This window comes from Anopheles merus, chromosome 2R, assembly GCF_017562075.2.
Source record: "Anopheles merus strain MAF chromosome 2R, AmerM5.1, whole genome shotgun sequence".
NCBI lineage: Eukaryota > Metazoa > Arthropoda > Insecta > Diptera > Culicidae > Anopheles > Anopheles merus.
Window position 1 is genome coordinate 28,475,373 of NC_054082.1, and position 22,123 is coordinate 28,497,495.

Here is a 22,123-nt window from a genome sequence, read left to right on the forward strand (position 1 = left end):
CTCCCTCCTTTTCAAACACTATGGACGGCACACGCACACGCAAAACGAAACGGTTGTGACATTCACCCTAAGCCATCCTCGCAACTGTAGATGCGAACTAACGAACACCAGCGCTCCGCATCCCATCCCCAAAAGCCACACAGACACAGACTCTCTGGCATGTGCACACAACACCAGAATGTCCACGGAAAAGTGGATTTGGATTTACCAACGAAACCAGAAGAGAGAGAAAAAAATGAAAATAAAGGAAAATAAAACACAAAAACCAAGACCGCACGCCCGAGAGAGAGTGTGTGCGACACACGGAGGACCGAAATATTTTCATTTTGCAACAGGAGGCAACAAACACATCCACCAGATCCGCCATTTTGCGATCAACGGTCGGTTGGACCGCCATCATGGGAGCGTGATCATTTCCCTGTCCCATCCGTCCCACACATCCAGCGGCGCACGGGAGCAAACGGGGCAGGAGTGCTTGGAGAAGCGAAAATGGCGTGCATAGACACGCTAATTTTCACCAATGCTCTACCAGCTGAGCAGCAAAGTTGCAGTTTGGTGCCGCATATCTCCTTCCACACTAAGCACGGGAGCGTAACAAAATGATCGGTAACGCTAACACTACCTGATTCACTGAAAACCCCATTACCTGCGGCTGATAACCGGCACTGACTGACACAAGGCGCGCGCGCGTGAAGCGAGCTAACGAGCCGCAACACAGTTCGAACTGATTGTGGAGCGGTGGAAAAAACTTGTACCACTGCTGGCGTAGTGCGCACCCAACTGGTGGGCCATTTGTGTTGAGAGAGATTTCCGAACGGTGCGCGAGAGGGTTCGTCTCCATCAGCCCCCCCCCCCCCCCCCCCCACACACACACACACACACACACACACACAGCAGCTGCTGCTGCTCTTCGTCATGCGTAAGGCGTCGGGGGAGGGGGAGGGGCAAAGATGAGACGGCGAACGATCAAACGATCAACTGTGAGTGCCGTGAGCGACAATGCGGTCGCTTTGAGAAATGGAATCGCTCATTTTCCTCTCGTAAAATAAAACAACAACAAAAAGAGCACGGCACGAAAATCACTATCGAATGGAGGCGCCACGGGGTGAGAGACAAATATTTGTCAAAGAAAGCAGAAGAGAGAGAGTGCAGCGGCGAGCGGTTCAGTGTTCTATCACGCACACTTACTTAGTTTTTTTTTTTTACATCTTGTCGGCATGTACGTAGTGTTGCGCATGTAAGACACTATTTGACAGGCCTATGAGACGATCAAGCAAGCAAAAATGAACAAAAAATCGTTCGTGTTTGAAAAATGCAGAAAAAAAAACACAAAAGCAGCTTTTATGTGTTGGAATGCTCACTCAATGAGAGGGTCCACAATGCAGGAGCGGAAGAGCACAAATTTGAGCAGAAATAATTTTTTTATGATTTTTGTTAATTCTTTTGAAGTTTTTTATTTAACTCATCGCCTCCTAATCAAATTATTGTGGAAAAACCATGTTCTGTTTTAGTTTTGAGCAACAATCATTCCATACACGTATACAATGTAAGACATGTTGGATGGCTAACTAAGACGAACAAAGCAGACTCTTGATTGGTCTGTGCTTTTTTCAGGGACGAATTGAAACACAAACACCGTAAAAACAACACTCACAACTCAACGTTTTGCCCCCTCCCCCCTCTCCCAACATTTTTCACTCCCCACGCGTCCTCGTACGGCGAACGCAATGCAGCCGAGTTCAATGGACAGTGTGCCAACAAGAGAAGAAAAAAACACCGTGTGTGCGACAACAAAAAGGATGCTGAATGTGTCTCGCGCCTCTTTGCGATCGTCCGAGCGTTTTAATATCGTTCGTTAGGGCCGTGCATTACAAAGTAGAGACTTGATTTTAAAACGCAATTTAATCGTAATGGTGGGCGTAATGTTGCGGGTGCTGAAAATGAATGAACAGCGTCGCGGTGTGTTTTAGTTTAAAGCTGTTTGTTGTGATGTTTCCGAGCCACTGTATACCAAAACACTTCGAACAGTATCATTATTTGTTAAATTTTCAAGTAAATCTAAAATTATAAAGCATTATAACACCTTTCACACAACTAAATCCAGCCACTCGCAGTGGGTGTAACGCCTACTCCCGGTGAAGTACCATGCGTCTCCATCGCGGTAGCTTCCAGCAGCTCTAGAATAGAATTAAAACTCAATGGGAAAACTTTCACCAAACCCCTGACCCTTTCCGGAAAACGAGAAGCTTAAAGTGCCACATTGAATTGTTTTGCAGATTAATTTTACCACCGATTGGGTGGAAAATGGGGGAGTTTTCCCTTCCGATGGCGCCCCATCGAGTGGGGATTATTATGAAATGATAATTAAATTCAATTATTCAAGCACACAAGAGGCAGCCGTACAGGGAAAGGGGATGGAAGTTGGAACGAAACGAAGGGTTAGAAGGCACACACGTACACACTGGAAAGTTTTCTGGCAACGTGCCCTATTTTTCCATTGCGGTTGTATGGGAATGGTCGGCATCGAAATGTAATTGTTAGACGATCTGGTTACCTAAATTGTGGTAACGATAATTAATCGATTTGGGTTTGTTGAAAACGATGACTGAGTTTTCTAGAATAAGCAATACTGTTGAACAAATCATCAGCATCGAGAGCAACAGAAACCTACATCGCGACCATTGCACACACACACACACACAAACGTACCATCGCTTCATATATTATGAACAATATTATTCCCTCATTAAAACATCATTAACCGAACCGGTTTTGTAGGGCCCGCTACGAGCATACGGGAAGCCACCCACAAGCAGGCGCTTATGATTTGTCCTCATTTGTCACGATCACACCCACACACACACACACACACCCTGCTGCTGGTGGTACACATTTGCGTGAAGTTAAAAATTTCCTATTGCATAATGATGAAGCCCCACCCACACCCCAGCTCTCTTTTCACGCTCTCTATTGAGAACCCCGAAACCGTGTGGTGTGGTGGTGTTTTGTGAAGTGATTTAATTTTGCCACCCTTGCCCTCCTATTTCGCCGTTGCGCGTCTGGCAGGAAGCCCAATGCCGATGTCATTAGTGACGCGTGAGCATCACATGCAAACAGCTTTACGCGCGACGAGCGCACGTCTACCACCACCTCGTACCACAACCACCGAATCATCCGTTCGCACAGTTTCCCGTTTTTGGTATTGGTTTTTGTGTTGTGAATTTTGGTTTCGCCTTCTTTTATGATATTACTTTATTTCACGCATGAGCATCTGTTTTAATGGTATCGTGAGGCTGGCCCAGTGCGGGCGAACGCCTGGATGGGCAAATGAAACGAAACGAACAGAAAAGAGAAAAGATGAAACGAAACGAACACTCCACACACACCGATGGAGGAGCCTACTCTTAACAGTAATGATCGCCATTACGTATCAGTCAGCCGCGGTAACAAGGAAAATGTGCACTTGTAGGTGAAAAACTGAAGAACCATAGAGTTTTTTGAGCTAGTAATTATTTAAAAAAACATAATTGGATCTATACAGTGTTTCCAGAGGTTTTCTTAGTTGCGGGACACTTCCTTGACACTTTCTTATGGGAAGTGAACTACGTATGATGGAAATTGGACTCTATGGCACCCTTATTGGAAGGCTCCTTGAAAGTTCCTATTGGATTTGTCCAACAAAGGTGCTATAGAGTCCAATTCCCAATACATTAAGTTCATTTCAAGCAAGAAGGATCCAACAAAGTGTCCCACAGCTATGAGAACTCCTGGAAAACGCTGTAGGGTTTTCCTGAAAATTTGAGAGACAAACAAAAGTGATCAAAAACACCCAACCGGCACCCACCGTGCACGTGGGCGTCGTCAATTTCAATTCCAATTAACGTTTTCAAACGCTGCGGCAGGGGCAGGCAACGAACGACTCTGTGCGTTATGTAAACATGGTTCCAATGATCGGAATGGGGGATTGGGGGTGGAAGAGTAAAGTCATCTCGACACCACAAACCACCCGCGGGACATTAATTATTTTCCTATTTTGCTCCCCCCATCGGAGCTCGATCGGAGCGCACTACATCTCGGTAGCAATCTCGTCGCTGTGCTGGGCCAGACATTTTAAACAAAATAACGCCTTTCCACACTGCCTACGCGCTCTGCCTTCTCGGGCACGGTTTGCTCGTCGTTCAAGCCACAGCATGCACACACACACGCACACACAAGAGCCACAAGAGTGATGTAGCTGAAGGATACGCGATTCGCGCCACTGTTTTGAGGTTTTTGCAAATGCAGAACGCGACCAGCACCAGCAACAGCAGCTCACCAGAAGCAAAACGTAGAAAATGTTGCTCCGTGAGCCGTGCCGTGCGGTTGGTCGGATTGGCTTCCAGCGAGCCAACCAGCCAACCAAGGCCATCTCTCCGGGCCCCGGCAGACAAACAACAAACAGATAAACAATTCGAAGCGTTCTTCCTTTCAGCTTCCCCACCCGGTGCTACTTTTCTCCGAAGGGGCGGTGCTGGTGGAGCAGTTGAACGGTATCGTAAAGCGAGAGCAACTCTCTACCCTCCTCCTCTGCATGCGTTCTCTGCTCCAGCTCGGAGAGTGTGGCCAGGCCGTGGTAGTGCCGCCAGGGCAGGGTCAAATAGACCGACTACTGTTGTAGTGCGAATCGCTGCGAAAGTGGAGCACAAATCGTGAAAAATAGATGATCTAGATGACTGCATTCGATTAGCAGATGTTGCCAACCGTGCGGAGTTGATTATAAATTGTTGCGAAAGCTTACAAAGGGAATGGTTTGCCAGTTGTTCGCCTGCAGCAATATGGTTTGCGCGTTTTTAATGTTTAGTTTTCTTTAAAGTATGCATGTATACTTTGGTGCAATTTTCCTCTTCTATTCATCTCAAACTTTCATCTCGGTGATGTTAAGAATTGATCCGTTTTTCAGAATTTTCCGATAATGGACCCTGTTTTGAATTTAAACATATAAACTTAGACTTGGGGTATTTCTGCTGTGACAAATTCGTTTATTTGTGACCGATCGCATCGAGTTCCGGAGATGGACTAATTTTCCGATTCGACTAATTGGGTACGCTCGTAATTCGAAATCTATATGGCTGAAAGATGAAAATTCTAGGAAGGGCCGATCGGCCACTTAAAGTGCGCACCCGCCTTAGCGCAGACAATTGTCTTTTGTTTCAATCATCATCCCACTTGCGAGCAGGCTTCACTGTGCACATTGTCTCGTTACCACACAAAGGAAATTCATAGTTCTGTGTACCGTTCTCGCTACGCTCCGACCAAATGACGCCCCTAGTTCCTAGCATCGTATTATTTTGCTTCAACAGACCCCTTTCCGTTTCTAGGTCGTAGGATGAAAATACAGCCTATCAGCTGTTTGCATCTAATAGCAGTTTTTGAGCAGCTATCAAAGTGGGTATAATATAAAGGTTGGCTTATCCCAAGGAGTATGTATTTAGAAGGCTGATTTTTATCGCTTCTGCTTCTGAATGAAGATTTTGAGAGTGTTTCGTTCGTTAAGCCTCCAGAAAGCTTGTTTGAACAAAAGTTTTCACCCATCCTGACAAAAATTCAAATTTGGTTATAAAAACATACTATGAGACCACCTGGACTACATACACTTTGATTCTGGATTCCATCACCAGATCTCTTTAATGCACCTTGGGATAAATGTAAACATCACCTTGTTTTGCCATTTTTCGAGCAGGTACTCGAATCTAATTCTAGCTTTAATATAGACTAATATAGACTATAGATAATGTAGACTGAAAATTGCAGGCTAGTTTTGTGTGCGGTTTTGTATGGAGTGTTGATTTCAGGCTCCAACTGTCAAACTCCATACAAAAAGACCCTGACTAGAATCGTGAAGGGCCCCAATGTTTGACACTTTTACCGTTTTACAAATAAGTTGTATTATTTGCGACATCTTTGGTGGTTTAAGTTAGCTTTAACTAGTTTAAGCAAGCAAAAGATGCAAGCACCTTATGTCACAAAAATAAATAAAACAGTACATGAAATAAAATAATACAGATGGAACAATATATGAAATATTGATAAAAGTTCTTGTAAAATACTGTAAAAATACATTATTTTATTTCCAGAAAATATGCATCTTCACAGTAACATAGATTTACAACATGTTTGACCCTTTAAAACCATGGAATGCTTCAATCTTTCACGATAAGAGTGTTTACTATTAAAAATAATCAACACCCATCTATGTCTACGTTTCTATACGAAATGTACAATACATTTACGGACGTTACGAACCATTTTGAGTAATGTATTATTGATTGGTGAACAATAAATACAGCAGGAATAACCCTTAAACACATTACATCAATCACAGACCACGGCATTCGCACAGCTTTCCACTGTGTCAGATGGTCTGCCAGAAACGCTATTCATTTGTTAAACCACAGCGCCGGAGAAGTCAATTCATTGTCCATTTGTTGTGCTCAAGTTTGGTAAAGTTTGCACCATTATTATATTACAACGTTGATCATTTTATCGCATCGATTTGTGCACACAACAGCAGATCACCCATACCGGAAAAGTAGGATTAGTAGCGTTTAAGCTTCCACGCCCACATGCACACACACACACAAACAGAACCCCACCCACAGACTATCAAACAGCGAAGGAAAGCACACACAAAAAAAACAAACACACGTGCGCTCAGCATTCGCTGCAAAAGACAAGTGTAGGGTTAGTGGAGGATTTGCAAAATTTCATCAGCAAATAATTTTACCATCAACCACCACCTAACTACCTCAGCGAGAAGAACAAGAGAGAGCGAGAGAGAGAGAGAGAGAGAGAGAGAGAGAGAGAGAGAGAGAGAGAGAGAGCTGCGTTGCCTCCGTCGAATGCGATAAAAATGTGTTCCGATATCCGGTATCGGCAAGATGGAGAGCAAGCCACGGCCTCAATATTTGCCGTTCCGTCCACCCCCGGGAAAGGGGGATAAGCAGAAAACCCGGTAGAATCCGTAGTGCTCCGGTACCCGTCGCCTTCATCGTCGCAGCGTGTGCAAGAACTTTCGCTTTGGGCAAACACACGTTTTCGAAATGAGTTTTTGCCAACCGAACTCGCTGGAGAAAAGCACTGTGTTTGCTTTTTTGTGTGCATTTTTTTACTGTTCCGTTGATAAGAAATTCTGCTTCATAAAAGCTTTACTCGTACGAGATGCCCACTCGCGGGGGGGAGATGCCATCGGATCGGATATGTGTATTTGGGCAAAGCGGATGACGTTCCAAAGTAAGATGATGCAATTGCGGAACAGGATTGTTAAACGCTCATAAAATGTACCAAAGCACTCCACTGTGTTCCACCACTTCTTCACAATTATCTGGAGCCGCAAATATACACAAATATTCATTGACGCATCATAGATACACATAGAAAAAATAACAAAAAACTAAAAACTACTGAAATGGAAAGGGGAAAATGCTGTATAGATCAAATCGAACTTTAATACCAAATCTGGTGCAATCTGTACCCAGTTATGCCATTCTTTAGTTGCTACGTTTTCCAATTCGAATAACAGTTCGCTTAATGTTATCATTATGTTATCGACCTGTTTTATAGTAAGAAACATTTCATCACGATTCACATCATTTTTCTTACGAAAATATTCTTCCCGGAGAAACGGCCTTCCCTCTTGATTGAGTACGGCGTAAGTTGGCAGTTTGCAAAAGCGGGCGTGAATAAATGAGCTTCCGTTTACATACTCCAACCAACCCCCTCTGCCCACCCCCTTGACCCGTTTCATCATCTGGTTGGATGCATTGCTTGGCAAAATTGCTTTTCACAAATGCGGACCGAACTGAATTGAGCCGGAACTGAAACACCCAACAACACCGGTGAGAGAGACGGCAAAGGTTCTTGAAGGACCCGGTGTACATTAGGGTGGGTGCACACTGTTTGAAATGGAACGATATCGAAGCTTAAAAGGGACCGACCCGGTTTCGCTCGGCATGTGTAGGGCACTGATAAGGCACGACGACCACCAGTGTAGAGAGTAGGGTTGAGCAAGAGACCGAACAACCGGGTGCACTCCGAGCTACATAGCCCCGTCGGATGTATATAGCTATCACAGACGCTCTCATCAGGAGGAGGTACATAATGGTACGATCCGCAAACAGTACAGCGGGAGCAGAAGGGCGACCCTTGATGCAGTTTCTTCAAGGATGGCAGTACAACGGGATTGGGTCGATGCAGAAAGCGTCTCAATTTCTAGCGATCTCCATGGCTCGAGCGCCGTTTTTAACCAGGGATGGGCAAACTGTTGGTTGCTTCAGCTTTTTTGCATGATTGTGTCGTATAAATTGTGCATTAAACTTCGAACTGGATGCACAGAATTCCAAAATTGACCGAATAATTCGATATAAATCAAAGAAATGATTAATTTTCAAGATTTCGATCGATCAAGCTCGAAACAGTTGCTTTTCCCTGGTACAGTTCTTTCCAATGAGAAATTAGGTTTAAGCTGTTTTTTCCTCTTTTCGCAAGCAAACCTTCTAGCATTCCTCTTCATTCGAAACCAGCAGCACAATGAGTGTGAGTAGTTGATGGTAATTTACGTGTCAATGGGCCCATGTTTTGTGTTATCAACCGTACACCATCGTAGCATCGACAGCGAAAATGTTCATCTGAACTGTGACGAAGAAGAAAAGCGACTTTTCCTTCTGTGTACAAATCATGTATCGGGACTTATTTAAGCCTTACTTTAGGGCTTATTTTCCCAAGCACCAGGACTGTAAATTCTACAAGCACGAGCTTTATTAAATATTAGTCTTTTGTCCATCAGATACCGAAATACAGTTAACTGATGTCACAATCATCGTTGATCTCATGCCTTCGAGAGGCGAACTTTATTTAAAAAATATCCCACAACATGTCAAACAGCTCACAATACTTCACTTGTGCCCGAAGAATCCCATCGGAATACATAGCCGTCGGTCCGATTTGATTGGCAATCTCTCGTTGTTCGTGCTTTAGACTTCTCGCACCCAAAGGTAATCGCATTAGTGACTTGCGTTTGAGATAGCGAGCGAAGGAAATAAATGGTAATCTAACAGACTCGCTCTGCTCGCTCCAAGCCGCCCAGCGAAAAAGTTCCTACAACTTGTGCCACCCTAGTGCCCGGAAACTATTTTACTTTATACTGCCGAATGACTTCCGTGGCTCGGATCTTTAACCCGAAAAGACAGCCACCATTCCCCCGGCGTGGATTGTGCCGAGAGGAATTTAAAAGTTTTTATTTAATTAGATTCTATCATTCGTTGGAATACAACTCCCCCCCCCCCCCCCCCCCCCCCCCCCCGTTGGCTTGGCGGAAATTCATTTATAAAATGCACTACACGAAGGACAAATTATTCAAATCACACTCCTCCTCCACGACGGATGTCAGGCTCGCTTCTTTTCCTTGCCATCCCTTATTCTTATTGTTGTTGCTGTTTGACTTCATCGAAAAGCAGCCCCGCATCCCCCTTCCCCCGTCGGTCCCCCGTGAAAATGGTAATTTTGAATTTCTCTTAAAAATGCGCTCACACTCCGCAGATGGAGCAAAGTTTACGATCGAATCGAGCGAACACTTTAGCTGGCTTCTCCAGTGGACAGTGTGTCTCGACTGAAGGACGGACCCGGACTCAATTATGAGTTTGTTTATGGACGACGGCCCATGGCCCAAAGGTGCTTCCGTTTGGAAATTGGATCGAGACCATGGACCATACACACACACATATACATACATATTCTGCAATATGTACACATACAAGAAGGTGGAGGTTTCGTCTGGCGACATCCTTCGGAATGTGGTCAGGGTTGCACGAAATCGATTTTTGACCATCCTCGTTCATCCCATTTTCCCGTCCAAGCATCGTCACGGTGACGAGTATAACACGCATATGAACGAAATATGATAACAATGCCACAAATGACAAATTTCAAGTAAGCTTTAGGATATATATTTAGGATTCTTTCAGTTTTCAAATTGGAATGCAGGAAATAATTTGTAAATAATTGGAATTTTCACGGTTGGAATGGATTAGAAACTGTACAGTACACTAAAAAAGCCAAAATTGACCTGCAGTTGCATAACTTTAGGCGTATATTATCATTTCCCTCGCATTTTGTCATTTTTTAGCACGATTGCATACACATTCGTTATGATTTGATTATGTGCCTTTTAAGGTTTGTCACTGCTTTTGGAAGGACATACGGCGACCTAGGAAACATCGCAAAGGACAAAACTATCCACAACCAAAAAGGCTGGGTGGGGCATCGAGTATTGGACTGCCCCCCAAAAGTGTAGAGCTTTGGACAATACAGCGCCGGATAAACAAAAATGACAGAAAAAGCAACAAACCTGCCTGCTCGTCTTTATCTACTAAAAAGCACCACCCAAAAGCGGCGTCATCGATCAGCGACGACGGTCTGAAGCAGCAGATATGATATGCTGGCGGTGTGAAGCTAGCAGAAGAGGGAGAAAAACCCCCTTCTTCTACCCAAAATATATGTCACTGTCAGTATGCGGCTCACCATCCCACGTTCGATAATGCTAATTAATTGTTTGATTACACACTCACACTTTACAAGCCACCCCGGTGCCGGTTATCATCTTGCTCCTGGCCAGTCCACGTATTGAAGTGAAAAACTTTCTTAGTGCACCACACGCACACCACACCATCCTACCGACCAAAAACGGGCTCATTATTTATCCGCTTTACGAGCGGTTTATCAGAGTCTTCCGTCACAAACACACGGCTATCGGGCACCCACACCCATCTATGGGGAAAAAACAGTCACACACACACACACAAACAAACACGGTTCCAACGAAAACCGGATCTTTTGCACCAGGGAGCGATCGTTCCGCAGCAGAGCCAAATCAAAGGGGAAAACTCGCAAAAGTGTCCTCAAACCTTGCACACCAAGCTCCCAAAGGGAAGAGTGGAGAACAAAAAAACTCCAACAAAAGATGCAAAGATTTTTACGAAAAAAAAGAAATGGGAACCTTTTTTATCATATTTTGTGTGTGATCTTTTTTTTTCGTTCCCCATTTTCATGCTTGCTGCAGCACAGTTTTTCACCCTTGAAAGAAGGCCCCCAATAACAACGACAACAACAACAACAACAACAAGGCTTTTGCCTTCCTATTTCAATCTCCATTCAAGATGGTTGATGAAGTGCATAATATACGTACGTGTGTTTCTTCTCCGTGCCTACTAGACGGTTGTGTGTTTTCTTTTTTCTTTACTCTCCATTTTTCTTACCGCTTTACATTGCCTCCCCACGGCACGGGAGGAGTTGTTCACAGTCCCACCACCCGTTCGCGCAAATTGTCGCGTGCTGCGGTGTCCAAGTGGGGTGGATCTGGTGGTACGCTTTTCTCATTTTCACCGATTTTCCACTTCACTCGAGCACCAACAGCAACACCGACTCTTCCGTGCGGTAGCGGAAGATTTTCCTGTTTTTTTTTTTTTTTGCTCACTGCGGTGAGGAAGGATTCGTCTCAAACCGGTTGCCTCCACTCCCATTCGCTGGCTTTTCCGTTTACAAAGGAATGATGGCGGCTTCACTGTGTTCCACTTACTTACATACACACACGGACATACACAGGCACACAAACATTCTGGGTAGACACTTCCTTTCATTTGGCAGGGCCCGGCCCTTTTTTCCGATCCTTCACACCAGAAGACGATTTTCCATCACTATTCAAACACACACACACGAGGACAGATGGGACGAACGAACACACGTACACAGCCTACTGTATCGGTATTTGGTGCGCTTTTTCCCGGCCTTTTTATTGCTTCCCTGTTCTTCGGATTGATTTCTGTTTTCTTATTCTGACACACACGCATAATACAACACACACAGCACAGCCCTAATACAGAACCGAACACGCCGAGCTACATCCACCACCACCACCACCACCCGATCGGAGGTTGGCCCCTACAACCGGGCGTGACAATTTCCTACACAGTGACACGCCACGAACGCTCGAACGAACGGCCGATCGCCGACAAACCTGGCGTGAACTGTCGCTGCTACGGCTACGGCTGCTGCTGCTGCTCTGTCTGTCTATCGGCCAGGCACTGCACACTGCCGGGGCGTGCGAGCAGAGCGTGCCGAGAAAACACATTTCCAAAAATAAACGCCGAGAAACGGTTTGAGTTTTCTTCGATTTCCTGAAAATGTTCGTGTGTGTGCGCTTCAACAAGCGGCGGCGGCGGTGGCCACGGCGGCGCGCGAGATGCGTTTTGCTCTCAACCCACCCCAGTTTTGCTCACGGAAAATACACACACACACACACACACAGCCCCGACGGATGTCCCTCTTTCTCACTCTTGCCTCGGTGAGATCGGTTGCGCTTCACAACCGAAAAAGGGAGAGATTTCGAGTTTTGGCTCACAGCAACCCATTTCGGCACACGATCCATACACACACACACACACACATTCCGAAAGGCTGGAGAGGAGGGAGAGGGGCTCCACCCGACGGAAACTACAAAAAAAACGGCCCTGTCCCTCATCCGTCACATTGCTTGGGCCCAAGAGATGGAGTAAGATGCACTTTTTGCCCTAAACACGCAACACGGCCGCGCTCCATGCAGTTTGCAGTTAATTATGTTGCATTTTCTTCCACCTCTACCGTGCGTGTATGATGTATGATCGTATTGCCTGTTGTGCTAGCTGTGTATGTGTGCGTATGTGTGTCGTGATGGGTTTTTTTATTTATACGCGCCGCACGCCCCATACGTACAAGGCGACTCCATTACGTTTGTTCGAAGGGAAACGAAATTCAAACACTCCCAACAGCCCCGATTTACGCTACCGATTGGACAGTTTTCTCACAAATTCTAGCTGGTAAATTCACTTTTTGCTTTTTGCTGATTACACCGCTACCGATTGGACAGTTTTCTCACAAATTCTAATTGGGAAATTCACTTTTTCACGCTTTTTCGTCAGCATCTCGCACAGCTTCGCTCTCGCGGAACTGTCTGGTTTGGGCTGCTGCTCACAGCTCTGCTCACCCCGGGGGCCACGTATTGCACTGCCACCACGGCGGCCTGCTGCGACGATCGGATCGGACGCACTGTTTCGCCATTTTCGGTTGCCCCGGTGCACACACACACGTAAGCACGGTTTGCACATAAACACAGGGTAAGTGGACCTTTATCACTGTTTGGCACAAGCGCGCTTACATTATTTCTTATCATTTTTCAGCGTAAAATGTTCGTTTTTTAAAGGTAAATGGTCCGTTGACGGGCGAAGACATCGTTTTGTAACACAGTTACACATCTCACTTTCCCTTCAAATTATAGACGGCTGTATAAAGTTTCCGTTTTGGTCTTCTTCTTTATTGTATGACAAACCCCCTTCTCCCCTTTCCCACCCAGTGTGTGTGTGTGTGCGTCGAGGAGGGTGTTTCGAGGGAAGAGAACAGAGCAGCAGCTCAAAAAAGGGGAACTTCCACTGGGCCCGTGGGCGGACACAGATCGTGTTGGTGGGGTGTTCACCGTTCTCCGGCGCAGGACAAGGGGAGCCAAAAGCCGCACCGAAACGCACGAACACGCACATACGCATCTATGCGTAGGCATGTATTTTTAGCACGAGCAACTGCTTCTTCGCGCACACACCATGGCCGTCCGGTTCCGGCTTCCCTTTGCTCTCTGTCTCCGGACAGCAGCACGTTGCGATCGTGATTGCTGTCACCGCACCGCAGCCATCGTCTTCGTGCGCGCCACGGCATTGAAAGGGGAAGACAGCCCCCCCCCCCCCTCGTAACAGTCTCGATCGTCACATTATCGACGATAGAATTACCACACATCGCTGAGGGTGAGGTTAGCGAGGCTTACACTCAACCACACGGCTGTGTGTGAGTATTTGTGTGAAGATCGTACCATCAGGGATGTGCATTTCTCATTCATTGAGAAAACTATTCGTTAGAAGGAAGATTTCCTAGTCGATTTCCTTCATTTGCCTTACGACGGCTCTATTCTCTCCCTTTCTCTCTCTCTCTCTCTCTCTCTCTCTCTCTCTCACTCTCACTCTCTCTCTCACTCTCTCTCTCTCTCTCTCTCTCTCTCTCTCTCTCTCTCCCTCGGTCTTTTTCTTGCCTTCATCTCGGAGCACTACATCAAACATACACGCACGAACACTGTCGCTAATGAACCGCGACGAAATAAAAATAAAAACCCACACGCACTCACAACACACCAATAAAGCGAAGCGCAGGAACCACACACCGCACGACCACGGTTTGGTAAATCCATCAAAAGTGCTCCAGCACCGTAACTGTTCAACAAAAACGACCCTTTTACCCCTAAAATCGTCCATCGCCGTCCTCCGAACACTATTTCAGGGAGGGGAGAGGGCGCACCAATTGATCAACTCCGCCCGTTGCCCGTTGCTGTGTGAAGGAGGGAGGGGGGGGGATGTATACGCTTACTTTGTTTTGCTTTTTTTACCGTGTGCAGAGGTATGCAGCTGAAACCGAGCAGAGCCAAACGGAAGCAAGCAACGCGATGGGAACACTCACGCACGCACGGACGCACGTGTGTACACGCACGCACAGGGCCCCTTTTCCGATGGATGTGTGAAGTGGACTGAAAACTCCCAAATCGTAGCAAAGCACTTGAGCAAGGCGAGACTCGTCCTCCAGCCCCACCCACTCCCCTCACTAGCGCCTGTTACTGGGTGTGCGCGCGCGGGGGTGAGCTGATGATCTCACCACCCCGATGACGGACGGGATGATGCATGCACACAGCCAGCGCACCGTGAACCGCGGAGAGAGAGAGTGTCTAACCAAAAACAAAGAGAGAGAAAGAGCGCGAGCGAGTGCACAGTAGGGCGGTGTCGGTGTGTGTGTGGTCATAATTGTGGGGCCGGGAGGGTGCAATCACGAGTTTAAAATGCGCATTTGAAAAGAAAATATTAAGCGAAGTTACCAGAGAACTCCTAAACGAATCGTACAACGCGTTTGAAGTGAGTGTACTGTTTTGGAAGAGAAATGGCTGGTAAAACAATGACCCTTGTGTATTGCAGCATCCCAGTGTGCTGTTGGATATTGCAAAAGAGAGCCGAAACGAGCGAATGAACGGGCGAGAGAGACCACAGTTGTGAGAAAAACAGCGGCAGAGAGAGAGAAAGAGAGAGAGAGCGACGTTCCCTTTTCAAACGCTAGCGGGACAGAAGGGTAGCAAGCGGAAACACATGTGTGCACGGCGCTCAAAACACCCCCCCTCCCTCTCCCGCAAGCTTTCTGCATGCACAGTCATCCATACAAAAGAACGGGAGGGATTGGAATGACCGCGCGGAGAGTGGGCAGAAGGCGTATACAGACGGCGCACGATGACGCGCGTTGGCGGTGGACTCGGTTGCGAAGGTAACAACCGGGCGACGGGTGACACACACCACCAACACACACACACACAAACACATGCACACCGACGTTGCATTTCAGTCACACTCATGGGTGGGGAAACGCCTCCGCACGGCGAAATCCTAGCCCGGAAAGTGGGGGTGGATGACTTACTCACCCCTTCCCAAATAGACGGACAGAACTTTTGCCCATTTGAAGGTGTTGTTTTGGGTTCAAGCTTTACCATGGCCCAGATGGCTTAAAGAACGCACAACGCTGTAGCACCACCTACTCACCACCCATCAACCGGTCCGGTACCGGGTCCAGACCTTCCGTCCGTAGCGCCGTAACCGCTGCTGGCGGAGCCTTGCTTCGTACTCTGGCTTCACTTTCGCTGTCCTCGGTGCGACTGCTGTCTCGTTCGTACGCGGCCCTGGTGCTTCCCGCTCTGCACGCACACACACACACTCATACACCCTTGGCCGGACAGGGAGTAGCAAAAATGTAAACAAAAGAAATGCACGCTCTACCCCCCCCCTAGAAACCACCTTACCCACTGGGCGGTGCACCAGTCGCAACTGTCAACACAGTGCGCCGGCGTTTTGATGTTTGTAGTGTGCGCGCTTCGTGTGTGCGTGTGTGGTGGTGCTATAACGCACAACAACAAAATATTCAAATTACTTCGCTACAAAAAAGAAGGATTTTCTCCATTTTCTAACACCATTTCCCAGCGATTCGAATGATATTTACGATCGGCAGTCATATTACAATATATTTCAGAAAAAGAGAAACATCTAAACAATACATTCTGCTTATTACTTCCCGTTTCCCTTACTGCGCCTATTTCTGCTTCATCGCTGCCTTCAGTTTGCTGGCGAGCATTTTCTTCTGCGCTACCGAACCCTTGCCCTTCTTCAGACTAACATTGCTCTTCTTGGCCTTCGCGTGTGCAACCTTGCCGTGGAATTTGGCTCCCGCACCGCCACCAGTGCTGTTCGCCTTGCCTTCCCCCGCTGGTGCAGCGGCCGTGTTCGCGCCCGGGCTGGCGGGCAGCCGGTTTCGCGGCACCACGTGTCCCTTCTTGTTGAGCTTCACGTTGGTGCGCGTCGTGTCCACCTTTTCCACCCGAATCAGCCGACCGTTCAGCGATTCCTGGTTCAGCTTCAGGGCTTTCATGATGGAGACGCCCTTCTTGAAGCACACGTACGCCACGTACTTGTCCCCGATCTGCCGGACGTATTCGATCGGCCCGACGCGGCTGAAGAATTCGTGCAGATCGTTATCGGTTGTGCCTGCGTGGGAATGGGAGAATATGTTTGGTTAGGTTTCGTGTGTGCTGTTACCTCTTCTCCTTTCCATCGGAACGCCACATTACCTCTGGCTATATTTCCCACGAAGACGGTCGCTTTCGCGTCGCCAATCTGCTTCTTGTCAGCCGGACACACGCGGATGCGATTGTTGCTCATCATTTCGCCGTCCAGCTCACAGGCCTTTTCCATTTCCTCCTTGGAGTCGTAAACTACGTACGCGTTCAGGGAAGGCACTTTTGACAGCACTTTCTTGTTGAACATTTTCAAACCCGTATTCGTCCGAAGACGAATCGTCTGTATGGCGCCGTACTTGCTGAACATGGCTCGCAGATCCTTTTGCTTGGTCGTTTTGGGAAGGTTACCAACAAAGATGGTGTATTCCTTTCCTGCCGAATGCGTTGTGCATAAAAGAAGATAATATCGGTTTAAAATAACGAAGCGAAATGAAAGCTTTAAATTCGGAATGATCATCATGCTCGCTTGGACATACCTCTTGGCTTTTGTTTTGCTTCCTGTTTAACCTCCTTTACCTTCGGGGTCTTAGCTTTTGAGTTTGCTTTTCCCTTGCCATTGGTAACAACGGCATCGTCGTTCTCAACGTCCTCCTCTTCCTCATTTGCCTCGTACTCCATAGCAGCGTCCATCTCTTGCTCTGGGGCTAGTTCCTCTTCCTTTGATTCTGTTTCCAGCTTGGCCTTCTTTTCCTTCTTAAGTTTCCGCATTTCGTGCGCCTGTTCGTCGATTGTATCTTTGTTTAACTTCGCGACTTTCTTTGCCTTGGAGGGCTTTTTCTCTGCTGTAAGTTTCATTATTAGATTTTTTAAGTTTATTTCACCAAGAAGCTACCAAAACAGAATCAACTAAACCGCGTGTTAACCGGCTGTCACCACAGTACATGGAACAAATGCAGGGTTGACCGACTCATTTTGCGATGTGTGCTGCATATCGCGATGGTCTATAAATTCGATATAACTTAACGGTTTTTTACACAAAAATGGACGTATGAAAGATCATATCGCTGTTGTGAAAATTAATGCAGGCCCAGTAAAAGTTCTTCACAATTATCACAATAAATTTCGAGCGCACAGTGCAAATGATCGTAAAATGATTGATTGATTGGTGAACCCTGTAAACCCACGCGGTTTCATCCGTTGACAGCTCGTTTTCGCCCGACAGTTTTTGCCTGGCATGTATGGGTTTTCAGGGCTGCTTTGAAATTTGTTGTAGTGGTGTGCTCTTTGGAGCGCATCCCCGACTCCGATCCGACTACGACTATTATTCAGCCGTACCGACGAACTCGTTCGTCCAAAAACATTCGTCGCTCATGAGTGGACAGGGTTGTACCACTAGATTGGACAGTACAAAATCTATTCGATTTTCTTATTTTTGATCTAGAGCAATATGAAATGAGCGAAAATGAGCGTCGCGGCGAACGTTCCCAGGAGCGAACGAGTTCGCCGGTACGGCTGTGTTAGGAAAAGGCAGTGCTATAGATGAGTCCAACCCGGACGTATAAACGGAATGAAGTGAAATGACAGCTAAGGAAAGTGACAGTTGAAATGACAGGGAAACGGTTGCACGCGCTTCAAGCCAGTAGCGAGTGAAGCGAGCAGCAGGTGACACCGTTTTAAAGTTTGATTGCTATTTTATTTGGATTTATTTGTATTTGTCTTCAGGAGAATAAATAGTTAAAACTAAAACTTTCGCCTTGTGGCTGTTCACTCCCGCTCTCAAAACTGTGTTTACAGGCTGATTAGCAAGGGGGATTAAAAATATCGGGTGATGGATAAGGCCCTTTGGGGGTCGCCATAGTTGAGGGACTTTACCCCAAGCGCCACAGATTAAGCTTAAACGACTGGAAAATTGAATATCCATAGAAAAAAAATGAAAGCTCCACAGCTTCATTGGTTTGATCAATAGATGGCGTATTACAACTCATCATTATATTGCTATCCTTTTCTTGCAATGTGTTTCGACAAGTTGCATTTTATTATGACCTATATAGCCTTCTAACTTTCTGAGCAAAAATCTATATAAATGGTCGTGTGGTTAGATACGTGGGTACCCAAGTAGCCTTAAGAAACTCTATTTGATTATTAACAGTTTTTTAAAGCCTTTAAAAATCAAATAGAGTTTCTTAAGAGAATATGACATTTGCCAGCGTTACATCATAACGACGTATTCCGTTACACTCGTTTTTTTTCGATTCGGGTTACTATAACACACAGTGTTTTTCAAATTTTATGTACACCATTTCCAATTTATTCAATATTCGGAAAATCATTTTTCATTCTTATTTATGTAATAATGCGTATTTATTTTTACACCAAACTATTTTTTTATTAACTGTTTGAAAACTATGTGTTTTCTTTTATTCCTCTATTTGAAGCTGCGGTGATAAAAAAAAAAGAATTTAAAAATAAAAAATTAATATTTCATATTTTCAAATAATACATGTGAAGAGTTTGATAAAGGGTATGAAATATTTGCAAATGAGAAATTTTTTCATAAAAATGTATATTTTCTTGGGCAAAATAATATGCTCTTGATGACGATAATTTTTGAGACATACTGTACATGGTCACGTACATGGCGCCTCCATTTCTTATGTCAAAAAGTTCGTCAAGCTTCGTGTGTGTAGCTTGTGTGTAGATGGCAACAAAACCAAGCGTCTGCGACAACTTTTATCAGCTATTGTTTAATTTGTGTGTCATCATGATTTTATAACAGGTCAGTGTATCGATATTACCATTATCTTCACATGAGCTACATAAGTTTTATATTCCGCAGCATATTTGATTTGGATAGCGTTTGGACATCATGCTTTTCGTACACGGCTGCAGCTGACCTCCATGCTGATATAATGGAAGAAACCCATGGAATGAAAGAAACTTATGTGATACAGTGACAATATGCAGTGACAAAACGATGAAATGTCGAATAAAAGTATTTGTGGTGAATTTATGCATTTATTCCATGAAATATTAACACCTTCTGTTGTAACTTAACGAAGATCTAGCAAATGCATATAGAATGAGACAGAGCAATACAGCCATCTCTGTCGATTTGTTCGTTGAGTTTGATATTTTTCGTTAAAAATACCGGCGAAATTTGAATTTTTAACGAAGCCAGGAAAGCGTTACGCAGTGTTTTAAGCCCTGAAATTACTGCTGTATGGAAAGCTAAAAGTAATACTTTTAGGCATACTTTTAACGGTTTCTTAACAGAATTGTGCTACTTGGGTATCAACACCAATGACCATTGCTCAAATCTCACTTGCTTCAGTGCTGGTGGTTTCCGTTGGAGTTTAGTATTTAAACAATCGTATCGCCGTTCTAGTTCTAGCGATGCATAACTTCAATGCGAAACCATACAACAGTACAGAGGAAATGAGAAAGCTCTCCTCCAAGCGATGAAGCTCAACTGGTTGGGGTATCCCACCAACAGATAGCGCCACCAGCTTTTTTGCTATTTTTAGAATGCATGAGTCGTTTGGCGTCTGCTAAACGAAGTCTTTCTATATTCCGTTTAGGTAGAGAACTTGAGTCGTTTAGAAGCCGTTTAGTGGTCGTTTAGTGGATTTGTGGCACTTGGGTACGTCATTTTAAAACCGTTAACAAACGGTTTCCCCACACAAAGCATAGCAAAAAGAAAAGATTTCTTTGTTACAACGTTCATTTTTGTGTGTATATTGAATTTATCGAAAAAATGAGAATTACGACAAAAGATTTGATGATTTGTTTAGTCACGAAATGTAAAATCATGTGAGTAATCCCAAGTAGCCTTAAGAAACTCTATTTGATTATTAACAGTTTTTTAAAGCTTTTAAAAATCAAATAGAGTTTCTTAAGAGAATATGACATTGGACAGCGTTACATCATAACGACGTATTCCGTTACACTCGTTTTTATCGATTCGGGTTAATATAACACACAGTGTTTTTCAAATTTTATCTACACCATTTCCAATTTATTCAATATTCGGAAAATCATTTTTTCATTCTTATGTATGTAATAATGCGTTTTTTTTACACCAAACCATTTTATTTATTAACTGTTTGAAAACTATGTGTTTTCTTTTATTCCTCTATTTGAATCTGCGGTGATAATAAAAAAATAATTTAAAAATAAAAAAATAAAATTTCATATGTTCAAATAATATATGTGAAGAGTTTGATAAAGTGTATGCAATATTTGCAAATGAGAAAAAATTTCATAAAAATTTATATTTTCTTGGGAAAAATAACATGCTCTTGATGACGATAATTTTTGAGACATACTGTACATGGTCACGTACATGGCGCCTCCATTTCTTATGTCAAAAAGTTCGTCAAGCTTCGTGTGTGTAGCTTTTGTGTAGATGGCAACAAAACCAAGCGTCTGCGACAATTTCTATCAACTAATGTTTAATTTGTGTGTCATCATGATTTTATAACAGGTCAGTGTATCGATATTACCATTATCTTCACACGAGCTACATAAGTTTTATATTCCGCAGCATATTGGATTTGGATAGCGTTTGGACATCAAGTTTTTCGTCCACGGCTGCAGCTGACCTCCATGCTAATATAATGGAAGAAACCCATGGAATGAAAGAAACTTATGTGATAAAGTGACAATATGCAGTGACAAAACGATGAAATGTCGAATAAAAGTATTTGTGGTGAATTTATGCATTTATTCCAAGAAATATTAACACCTTCTGTTGTAACTTAACGAAGATCTAGAAAATGCATATAGAATGAGAAAGAGCAATACAGCCATCTCTGTCGATTTGTTCGTTGAGTTTGATATTTTTCGTTAAAAATACCGGCAAAATTTTAATTTTTAACGAAGCATTGACGAAGCCAGGAAAGCGTTACGCAGTGTTGTAAGCCCTAAAATTACTGCTGTATGGAAAGCTAAAAGTAATACTTTTAGGCATACTTTTAACGGTTTCTTAACGGGATTGTGCTACTTGGGATAGTTCTAATCTCACGTAACTTGTTCGTGCAGCTCGTAGATAATGAGGAATTGAGGTAAAAATTGATAAAAAATAATGATTTCTTAGTTTTTATCCTCAAACATGTCGAAAACACAATGAATTATAGAATAACTTCACGGAATAACACGAAACAACACACTTAAATCTATGTTTTAATGTTGAATACGACATTGCAATGCCCAAAATATATTTTTAAATAACATTTAACCGAAAAATGGGGTAGACAAATTATATTAAAAAAATGTGAACAAATTTTGGAATCCTGGGGACCTTACGTCAAGCGACGAATTCTCAAAATGCCCTAGATTAACGCACCTGATATTTTTAAATCCACCTTGATTATTAGTCCGACAATTCCGACTCCGGAAAAATCCGAAACACTAGTTCTGCCAGGAGTCGGAGTCATCCGGAGTCGTCTGGAGTTATTCGGAGTTGGACTTCACTTTGCA

At 44.5% G+C, this 22,123-nt stretch overlaps 2 protein-coding genes across 17 annotated transcripts in view; both read right to left on the reverse strand.

Moving 5' to 3' along the window:
• Positions 1–15,935, reverse strand: part of LOC121589851 (mucin-12) — a 37,565-nt gene extending 21,630 nt beyond the window's left edge. For 5 of the 16 annotated variants that reach the window (XM_041909050.1, XM_041909054.1, XM_041909052.1 and 2 more), the window contains exon 1: positions 14,470–14,626. The gene's annotated coding sequence lies outside the window, so the exon portion shown is untranslated. The other 11 variants (XM_041909042.1, XM_041909039.1, XM_041909049.1 and 8 more) reach the window with 11 other exon arrangements.
• A 191-nt stretch (positions 15,936–16,126) lies between these two features.
• On the reverse strand, positions 16,127–17,810 carry LOC121589860 (nucleolar protein 12-like). The gene is made up of 3 exons (XM_041909071.1): positions 17,182–17,810; positions 16,757–17,077; positions 16,127–16,673 (listed from the first exon to the last, which is right to left on the reverse strand). The coding sequence occupies exons 1-3, from the start codon at positions 17,498–17,500 to the stop codon at positions 16,222–16,224; spliced, it is 1,092 nt and encodes a 363-aa protein (XP_041765005.1). The 5' UTR covers positions 17,501–17,810; the 3' UTR covers positions 16,127–16,221.
• Positions 17,811–22,123: the final 4,313 nt, after the last annotated feature.

Bases quoted from the DNA above. Each gene is read 5' to 3' on its own strand.
- LOC121589860 (XM_041909071.1), bottom strand. From the start codon at position 17,500: ATGAAACTTACAGCAGAGAAAAAGCCCTCCAAGGCAAAGAAAGTCGCG. The intron at 17,078-17,181 runs GTATGTCCAAGC...CGCATTCGGCAG, and splicing joins AGCAAAACAAAAGCCAAGAG to GAAAGGAATACACCATCTTT. The intron at 16,674-16,756 runs GTAATGTGGCGT...ATTCCCACGCAG, and splicing joins CGTGGGAAATATAGCCAGAG to GCACAACCGATAACGATCTG.